Below are 11212 nucleotides of genomic sequence, written 5' to 3' on the forward strand. Positions count from 1 at the left end.
CACACACACACACACACACACACACACACACACACACACACACACACCCGTGTGATTTATAAGCCTGTGTTGCCACTACACGCGCATGCGCACGCACGCACACACACACACACACACACACACACACACACACACACACAAATCTCCAAGTCCATCTTGTGATTGGTGGACAGACATGTGAGCCAAGAGTAAATTTGGAATATCCATATCAAGAAAAGTCCAGCAGCGAGTCCTCACCTGACCTGGCTGAAATGTGATTCAGAGGAATACTCCATTTGTAACAGCCGGCATGAAGCTAACAGTGGTCTCCCTCTGCCAACAGGCTGCAGAGACGCGCATGCTACACGCGTGGACCGTGCCAAACCAAATCAGAAGTTGAGGCTTCTCCTGCTGTTCTCCACCTTATGGGAGCTTATTGAATAAGTGACAGATCTTGCAAACAGTGACGAAAGCTGCTGCGGTGGAGGACGCCAACCCCCCCCTGGGTGTCTCATCTCCGGGAGAGGGTAGATAACTAAGATCAATATCAATGTATTCCATGTGTGTAAAATACTGGGAAATGCAGGCTTGTTTATATCTCTCTGGGCTCTCTGCAAACCACAAGCTGCCACAAACACAAGCTGTAGTTGACTGCAAAAGAATTAAATCAAGATTAAAAAGGTAAATTGTAGTGAAGAAGACTTTTACAGCAAAGTGGAAAAATGACTGTAAAAGCACGTTTCCTAAGAAAATGTTGTGTACTCAGAATTTCTTATAAATGTAAATATGGAAAAGACCATTGGATTTCATTTCACAGTAATCCAAATGATGTGCACAATCCTAAAAAGAAACTACTTTGTACTTCAAATGGCTTTCTGCCCTCATTTCCTGCCACCTCTCTAATGGAGGCTCTCTAATGAAGACATAAAATGCCCCCAAAAATGAGAAAAGAAAATACGCTAAATTAAAGATAACTTTGATGGACAGATGGACAATCTATCAGCACAGCTCAGCAGTGGAAAAGGATAACATCCCAACGGGAAGCCCCTGGTTTCTTATTGAGTCACGGACAATATTTTCAGCTGCCAGCCGCTTTCAGGAGCTTGGCTGTTGTCCTATCGGCCAAAGGAGCTGTGCCACATGACAGCCATAATCAATACCCCATTATCTTCAAATATCAGATTACAAGTAAATAGGCTCAACTGTGAGATTCCCCTTCACGCCAGCAAGTTTAAACTCAATTTGTAAAAAGGGAAATAAAGGCCTGCTTTGTTTTGAAACATATTTAAACATGTGTTTATAAACTAGACACAGAGGAAGAGAAGGGGTTTCACAACTATTGATTGATGCCAGTAACAACAAAAGTCCTTGATATGTTTTGGATTAACATTATAAGGCCCTGACATACTCCAAAATGAACGCAGACACCAACAAAAGGATGGAGAGTGTCGAGCACATGATTCTGTTTATACTCCATTAGATATACTCACGAATGTGCAGTCAGCAGTCTATGCATACGGTCCTCAAAGACCCTCAATGGCTATTGGCCAAAATGACATCACGCTAACTCTTCCAACCTGTTAGAACATGTCGTCCAGTGGCGACTAGTGGTTTAAGTAATAATGATATGAGTGCAATAAGTCATTTGTGACGTGACAAAGCAACAGAAACGCCCTCTACAATGCACAGTAAGTGCTCAAGCTCTGTTATTGATGCTTGTTTTGCATCAATGTCCGATGTGCGAGTGTCTCACATTCATCTTAGATAAACTCCCAAAAATCACTTGAATACAATTCTGAAGAGTTAATAGCAAATTATGAGAGAGATGCTTCACGGGACGATGTCTCGTATGTGATTGGATTAAGAGAGAAGCTTAAATTACTCTCGTTGTAGAAGCAGGGAAGGGAAATGGGTTGTGATACCAAACATGGGATTTAAGCAAAGCCTCTTTGTGTACCGACTACTGAAAGTGTGTGACCAGCAGTCACCTCTGGCACTCGCATCGCTTCACAGCTGCCGACACTTTGCGTCACAAAACTCAGTTGTTATTTGATACTAAGAGAGCTGACAGACACTCAAAATAATGTGACGGACACCATTCTCTATTTGAGTGAGATCTATAGTGCTAAAATGCTACCTTTGCAATAATATCCAGCATCTATGCTTGTTTATACATGCATGTTATTGTGTAAAAAATAAAAAATAATCTGAGTCACAACAACAGCAGACGTGAGACCAGAAGAAGATATATAGAATGCCTGAGGTTAGCTTACTTTTAGAACTTCCATAGGTCTATAAAACACAGTAACAGACTTCATCTGACGAGGACACCCAATGCTTTGCACTCGGTGCTGTGGTTCTAACTGGGGCTCAACAGATCTTTTCATGCTTTAGTGAAAGTAGGCAATAAACCGCAGGTCTCAGACCACAAGACCACAGGCAATGCTCGTGCACAATACAGACCCATGACCGGGGATCAGGGCTCACTAGTCAACGTTCGCTGTTCTTGATTCATCATCAGATAATGTCAGATAATTAGGGAATCAACTCTACTGGGAGATCTTTATACAACACTTCCTTTTGAACATTCACCACAATCTGGCAAAAGGCCTTCTGGGCCTGTTCTGCAAACATCTTCCAAAGATTTGTGATGACTCTGAGCAATCACCTCAAACACAGTCATTAGTAGAAAAACTATTAAAAAAAACACTCTTCCGCGGTAAGGGGCCTGAATAGCATAATAATGGAGCTCGCTCAGCTCAACAGAATCTGTAACTGTAGCCGCCACACCAAACAAACATCACTAAGAGCCTGAAGAAAGCAGACATGTACAGGGAAACTCCTTCAAAAGACCTGTTGGACTAATGCATGCCGTGTTGCGTAATGGTGCGAGCCAAGGTGTTCAGACAGCACCCATGCGCAAAATTCTTCCCAGCGCTCGAACTTGAACTCTTTGGCAGTGTGAAATGGGCGGGCTTGTCATTTTACAGTAAAAGGAGCTGGGCTTAATGGGAACAATGAGCAATGTGCCACGATATCTAATATCTCCTTTACCTCCTCCACATGTCATGAGCAATGACAACACTACAGTCTATTGAGAGTAAACATTCAGAGACTAACTGGTGAGGTGTTGCATCACATTAGAGTACAGTTCAAGCTGAATTTACACAGGACTTGGCCTACATAACAGCTCTCACATTTCAAGACAAAAAAGGGACAACTAACTTTTAGGCTGCAAGTCATAATTCATTCTGTCGAAAACAAAGACTTTGGTTTCAAACACGGCCCCTCGTGTGCTTTTATTTGATCCAAATTGGAGAGTTGGATTCTGTAAATGTTAGAGCGGTTGGACGCGTGGCAAAAGCAAAGGGGAGTGGAAATAGTGATGTGTTGACGGAAAGTAGCCAAGAAGAACTACACAAGGAGCTGCTACTTGGACAATAAAGTAATAGTTGGGAGTTATATTTTAAAACAAATCTTTCTAATCGAAGTGTTGGATACATTCTCTCATTTAAAACAAGTGTTGTGTAAATGTTTTAGATGTAGTGATTTGTTTGTCACACATAATATAAAGACCGAACTGTGACAAATATGGAACAAAACTGTGAAAAATGTAGCCAATGCGAAGTACTTTAAATTTGGCATTCGGGGGCGACTCTGCTGGTTGCAAAGATAGACGGTATAAAATATGGACGTAGTCTCCGTGATGCCACCCATTGGTTTCTGAAGAGCAGCTTTGAAACTCAAAGTGTGTGACTCCGGCCGTCGCCGGACAGTAGTTGAATTAGTGACAGAGACCAAAACACTTTTTTTTGTAGCAGGTTGTAAACATGCTTATTTCTGCTGTAAAGATGGACATTAACAAAGTTGAGTCCACAAACCAACGGCTGACATCTCAGTGACTGCGCCGTCTTCTTATACAGTTTATAAAGATTAATTATAATTCTTTTCACCATTCTTTCCACACTGAATGTTATGAAAAGTGTCTGACATGTTCGGGTATGATGGTCCTGGATCAGAGATAAGTAGCATTGCCGTTTGTTTGCATGAATCCAGTTCCACCATAAATAATCACAAGACGGTTATAACAAAAGACTGCTTACTTCTTTGACAGTGGTCCTGCGTCCAGCAGCGTTCACTGAAGTGTCCGTTGATGGTGGTGGTCTGGCAGGTGGTCTTTCCGATGGCCACCCCCGGACACACGTCGCCGCACTCTCGGCCGTTCTTGTTGGCCATGATGTAGTTGTCTTCCACCGTGTCGAGGATCTTGGACCAGTCCAGAGTGGACAGATAGCAGAGATCTGGGTTCTTCTCGATTCTCACGGCTCCCCGGGTGATGTTCATCAAGCTATGGAGGCCGATCTCTCGCAGCTGGAGCATCTCGAACATCACGAGGGCGTAGTTGAAGAACAGGTTGTTGCCTCTGATGACGGTTAGGTTGGGGAAGAGATCGCTGAGGGTCTCCATGCCGTAAACTCTGAAGAGCAGCAGGTAGTCGGTGACCACCGTGAGTTTGGGGAAACTGAGGCCTCGGAAATCCTCGGGCTTGGTCCTGAACATGAGTAGGATCTTCAGGTGGCCGTCGATAACAGTGCAGTTCTCTAGCGTGCGTAGGTTGTTCACATTGTTGCGGATGTCCTTGCTTGGACAAACTGAAAAGACATAAAAGGAATAGGTTCTTTAGAAACCAAATACCTACATGTATGACTCACAAAACAAGTAAAAACAAGGCTCAAACTACTTTATGAGGAACGGCCGAGACGTACAGTAAAAAGTTACAGGTGACTAAATAATATTGCAATAATAAATCTTATGATTCCCGGACACTAACAATAAAAAGATTTCCCAAAGACAATTTATCTTGTTGTGCTGTTGGCAGATTCCAACTGCCGAACGTGACCGACGCATGAGGCAAGATGTCTGCTCTGTAAACTGGAAAAACGGGGTTAAAGAAGTCAGACGTGGTCTCAAAGAGAGAAGAAAAAAATAAATAGTTCTCTTGATAATTAGAGTGGATATTTTACTGAAAAATATGTGGTTGTGTCTCTGACTGTGATGAAGACCAGACCGTCTTCGCTGACATTTTGTTTAGCAACCACATAGCTGGCTGTGAGCCACTGTCAAATATGGACCGCTGTCATCAGAGTGAGGCTGTGCTCATCCTTGGTTACGCCGAGTTGATTTGTGGAGTTGCTTCTGTAACTCGAGACCATAAAAAAACACGAGCTAATGCATTAAAATTATTCGTCAGGGAGAGGAGCGCCAGCACCGATGGGCACGTATTGCACCAGCAGTAGATTTGTGGCTTCGTCAGTCCTCACCCAGACACACGAGCCTGTTTGATGAGAAATTCCTTTATTATACAGGAGGATTTACATTTCCACTGTCTGGAACATTTTAAAATATACTGTATCACAGTGATACAATAGATTAATGCTGAGCTGTCAATACTCTTTTTAATGAGTATCTATTGGATATCAGACAACAGTGAACAAAGCCTAGCGCAAGTTGTCTTCTAATAAACAGCTAAAAACGCAATAATATCCCATTTAATGATATGAAACAGAGAAGAACAGCAAATCCCCACATCTGGAAAGCCAGACGCAGCACATTGGCCTTTTCGCTTGAAGAAATTACTTGATCAACACTCAAAATACTTGATGAATATTTTCTCTTTAACGTGCGCTTTGTGTGACATAACACAAGTAATAAAGATGTTTTCCTTCGCGGGTGCGATGTGGTACATTCCAGGCCCCGATTTTTACAGTTCACAAGTCCCGGCTGCAGCTGGAGGTGTGCTGCCGGGTGAGTGGACTGTATTTGTTTACTGACCGACCCACCACTGGGCTGGGCGCATCAGGACAACTGGTCAGCCATGTGGGGAAGAGGCGCAAGAGCTAGGCGTGCACATCTTTATGGCAGCAGCTCATTTTACACCTTCTGTTGCATAACGGTATAAGACAACCGACACACACACACACACACACACACACACACACACACACACACACACACACACACACACACACACACACACACACACACACACACACACACACACACAGAGAGTGTCCAAACAACAAGCTTTTCACTCGTGACCTTAACCAACACATTCTCTCCGCAGCAGTTACCTAAAGTTCAGCCTGCAAACGTTGAGGCTTGTTTAAAAACACACAGAAAATGTCCTAACATGGGTTTATACTGCAAGCTATTAAAAGCAACTTGGCTTGTTAAAAAGTACATTTCTGTTTTGCAACTGCATTTATATCTGCAGCTCTCTTTGTGGTCTTGGCAGTACGGCCGAATCGTAAGCATGAACGGCATGCCACAAACCTGAAATTTCAACACATCGACCTCCAAATGAAACATTTCAGGGCAAACTGACAGTAACTGCCAAGAGGAACCCGCAGCAAATGTAGCCGACCGTAGATCAATCAACCAACACGTTTACGGCTACAAAGAGCCTCCGTCTTTCTCTTAAAAGACCCCACTCACATTCAAACAAAACAACTTAACAGACAGAGGCCCCTCGCAGGGTTCAATACGAGGAGGACGGGGGTTCTGCAGTCACAGTAAAGTCAACCAGCAGAGTACCAAGTGACCCTGTGGAGAAGGCGAATCATCACAGGGCGGCAAGTCCGGGCTACTATCAGTGTACACTTTCAGCCAGGTCAGTATTTTTAGCACCACATTCCCAATAGAGAATCTAATACACTCCGGCCGTACCGATAGTGGCTCACATTGGAAACTGGAAAATGGCAGCCCTGGAGAGCAAGTGAGGAATTCTAGAGCGGCAGCTGAGAAAGAACTGGCCGAGCCGACTTCTCCATGTGTGAAAGCTTAGAAACAGAACATAGGAACTTTCAACACAACACAACTCCAGCAAAACCAACCAGGTGCATCCCAGAATTTAAATGCTCCGATGTTTTAAATGTTTAGTTGAGAAAGACAAAAGGTTACCATGGTGCCCTGGCCAGCGGTGCTCCGAGTCAACAATTTGGAGTCATTAGAGCAACAGATCTGTATTGACCCAAGTCTTTCACAGCCTGCACCTCTAAGACAGTTCAACGTTTAAGGTTAATTAAAAAAGGAGCCATGTGACGGTTTTACTATAAATACAAAGAAAACGTCAAGACCAACAATTAAACCATCCTACTAGCAAGACGAAGCTGTTTTGTATTGCACTTCTCAAGCACAGAGATAATCAAAGTGCCTGACCTAAGGCACAGAAATTAGGGCTAAAATATTTTGAAGAAATATCAAATTTCCAGTATTTTGACTTATATTGCAAGTGTGATATGTATTGCGATATTAGAGGCAATGATAGTGTTTATGTTCATTACTTCCATTTCATTGAAAGACATATTCAAATAATGATGGTGGAGTTCTCTACCAAACAAGAGTTGATTGTTGAATTGTTGATGTTGGCGGACCCTTGTGGTCTAAAGCGTTGAGCTCCATCGCTTTGGGTCGTAAAGATCCGCAGCTGCCAGACCCCCTTTAGGTGATATAGTGGCATCAGGTTTACACTTTAAGAGTTTCATAACCGGTTAAAAGTTCCTTGTAGTAACTTAAACAACACGATGAAGACGAAAATAAAAAGTCAATTAAAGCAAAGCTTCCAAAGTTTATTCTTAACTTTGGAAGTAGTTTGATAAAACAATCCCCACTCAAGGTCCACTTACTAACTCTTTCTGGAGCTTTTGACTGTATCACACAGCCTTCATCAGCAGTAATGTTGAACAAGTGCTGTGGATTAAATCGTATCATGTCACCAGGTCCATCGCAGCTAAATGAATCCGCTGATATATAGTGAAATGTGATAAAGTGGAAAAAGCTCGAGAAAAAGCTGCTTAACTCACCTCGACTTGGAATTGTTTGCCTAAGTCAATTTAAGCACAATAAATTTACATTTTAAACAAAATAATTGGAGAGAAACAATACTGTTTCAGGGCAGCGATGCAGCAAATAGACAGAAATGTTACATTGGGATTAAAAAGTAAAGCAAATAAATTGCCAGTGATTTGTTGATAAACATTAAAAGATAAAACAACGCAGATTATCCTCTAACTTTTAGGCTGCGTTTACATAAACCAGACAATCTTTGTGACTTATTAGAGCTGAACTGTAAAGTCAAATAAACGAAAAGTTACTTCTGTGACTCGACTTTTGCAATTTCATGTCACAATTCCGTCCGATAATGCAGTCGAGAAGTTGCAGATGAGACCGGATAATTAAAACCACGTATAAAAACTGTGGCAACGATGACACGTTGACCTCGTAACACATCCAGATAGTCGCCAGTGCCTGATGTAAATAGCCTCTAGGTCACAAGATGGCGATAAATTGATATCAACTATAACTCTGACGTGTGAACATAAATACAGTTCATTGCCACACTAAAGGGAGCCGGTCCTGTGTGGTCTGCGGGACACTGTACAAACCCACAATCCTTTCACTGCAGCTGCAAGCATCAACAGGCTCCGACGCTTCTGATCTTGAGGAGAAGGTGGATTACTCACAGTCAGTCAAGACTGATGGCGTGTGTAATTGTTTGGCCTCAGAGAGAGCCGAGGCCTCAATGAGCATGCACCGACACAAGCACTCACTGATTGCAACACTTCCCTTGTCAAGGTTTCGCTGTACTGTTGTTTTCTTCAAACTAACCGCAGATCCACAAAACGCATGTGATGTAATCCACTTTGAGAAGGGTTGTAAAATCTAACTGGCACACTGTAAACAACAAATAAATGAGTCTCTTCTCTGAATTAAATGATGACATATAGGGCTGTCCTCAACCAGGAACACTCCTAGTCGACTAACACTCAGACTACTTAGACTACGAAATCGATTAGTTTCCCCACAAAGAATCACACAAATGCAACATTTCAGTCTTGTGTTTACCAGAGATTTGCTCATTAGCTTCTCTGAAATAAGTCACTCAGCATGAAAGAATAATGAAATACGACTAATCAAGTAAAGAACTCTTGGTCGTCTAAGAGCAAAATGACAGATTGGTTGACTAATGGAATAAGAAGGGGCGGCCATAATGACATAACACAAAACACCTGTCCTGAAAGAAAAATCAAAAAGGCAAACCAACTTCAATTCCGACAGTTGCAATTAAAAAGGTAATTAAGACTAAGTTAGTTCTCTCTTAAAACTGCACAGGATGAAATAGTACAGCAGTTAAGACTGGGACATTACCACAACCTTCTTTCTCAGGAGTGCAGCCGATGGCAGAGCGGGTTATCAAATGTGCCAGCTGTTAGGTAAGGGTGACACGGCAAGTGCAGCCCATTGACAATACAAAACAACACAACAACAGTCCAGGGAATACAATTCAACCAAAGTAATCCAGGCCCTGGTCTTTAAATAGAGAAGAGGAGAAAGCCAATACAACCACAAAGTTCCCTCTTGGGGTTGTTTGAAGTGGATCCTGTTCGGATGGCTCTGGACCAAAGATCATTTGGGGATTCAGTCGCCAAAAAGCTGCTCTCATACACACATTATTCTCTTTGCCAATGTTGGCAGCGAGGTAATTATTACCTCTGAAGTGTGAGAGCACAATAACAAGCACATTTCCTCCTAACAGTGTCAAGGGTAAAGATGTGACACAACAGGGCTTCCTTGTCAGGCGCCTGTGTGAAGCGGTGCAGTTAGTTTACTCCGTTTCCAAGCGGTATATCGTTCCAAACAAGGAACTTGTCAACCAGGATTAGATTAGAGACAAGTGTAAAGATCATTATTTTGTATACATGTCAAACATGCTCATGACGCAGGTTCTCCAGACAGCAGTGGCGGTTTTTATGTTTATGTTTTTATGTCGTGTTTTTCAGGAGTGTGTTTGGAGAGGTGGTGGGAGGGGTGACAGTTTCATCACCTTAAAATTGCTTTCCTTGTCGGGAGGCTTAAATCAAGACAGCCCCGTCGCCGGGTTGCCACACGCCTTCAGGACCTATACTCTGACCAGAGTGGTGCTCAACAACAGGCTGCCGCTGGCGTCACTGTGAGCTCCTGCTGTTTGACACTCCTGATAGAGTGATGTGTTATAAAGGCACAGCAATACGCTGCAGTCTGACCACCTGACACCTCCGCGCACCACAACAAGCTGGAAGCACACCGCTGTGTGTGCCTCTGACGTAGATCCGTTAGATTCAAGGGAGAAGCATCAGCTTGTTTTTAGGAAGAATAAAAAATGGCCGATGATTAAACACTGACAGTACCAATGTTCTGAAAGGTATTTCCAGAATCCTCATGGACTCTTATAACTATCTTTTTAAAACTATATTTTTCATAACTTGTTTAAAAAGTTCCAACTGTTTCCTATCCAGGTAGTCAGAAATGACATCATCCTTGCTTGTTTTGCACACGTTATCTTGTATGAAACATATTAAAATAAAGAAAATACCACCAACTAAAAATATGTACCTTAAAGAGCCAATGGTTTACCATTCAAGAGTCAGACAGCCTGAGGCAATAAAGGCGTAGTTGTTATTTCCAGCGAACATCTTTATCAGAAAACAGTGGCACAACTTCAGAAACGGGTCCAAATATCTTAAATATTGATAGGATAGAGATTTTGGAGCCCTGAAAACAGCAGTTGGCGATGTTAAAACGACCTACTGGGCTTTTCAAAGATCACTGGGCCTCTTGTGTAGTAACACGTACTGTTGAGTAACACAGCTGAGCAGCCGTCGCTCAGAAACAGAAACTGGGGCTAAACTTAAATGATGAAATACGCAACTGTAACAAAACATAAAGACACATTTGCAGCTGCGCGAACAAATTGACATTAAAATCGTCAACAGCCAGCTGATGCTAAAGAAATGAAATCAACCAACGCTGCCACTAAATATAAGCTTCCGTTATTAAGTGAATTTTTCCATCACGCTGAGTTGGCCAGTCACCAACAAGTAGCTCAGATGGTTTCCTGAGTGCGACACTGGTCCGTCCAGCTTATGAAATCAGCCAGTGTGAGGCCCAGCTTGCACTCTTCCCTTCTGTGATTCACTCTCAAGTCTGAGAGGAGCACAAGAGGGGGGGGGGAATGAAGCGCAATTACACAACTTGCTCTTGATTTATGTCTTAAAATTCTTGCTCAAACTGGTTTGATGACATCGCTCGCTAAAATCCGATGAAAGGTGAGAGAGCCCGTGCCTTAAATCCAACTACAGCCACACACACACACACACACACACACACACACACACACACACACACACACACACAC

At 42.7% G+C, this 11212-nt stretch overlaps 1 protein-coding gene across 1 annotated transcript in view; it reads right to left on the reverse strand.

The window, feature by feature from the left end:
* insra (insulin receptor a) overlaps positions 1-11212 on the reverse strand; it is a 44887-nt gene that overhangs the window by 30766 nt on the left and 2909 nt on the right. The window contains exon 2 of the mRNA XM_031865002.1: positions 4083-4631. Coding sequence (XP_031720862.1) covers positions 4083-4631 — 549 coding nt within the window. The remainder of the gene's footprint in view (positions 1-4082; positions 4632-11212) is intronic.

This window comes from Anarrhichthys ocellatus, unplaced genomic scaffold (assembly GCF_004355925.1).
Source record: "Anarrhichthys ocellatus isolate YVR2014 unplaced genomic scaffold, GSC_Weel_1.0 scaffold32, whole genome shotgun sequence".
Classification (NCBI taxonomy): domain Eukaryota; kingdom Metazoa; phylum Chordata; class Actinopteri; order Perciformes; family Anarhichadidae; genus Anarrhichthys; species Anarrhichthys ocellatus.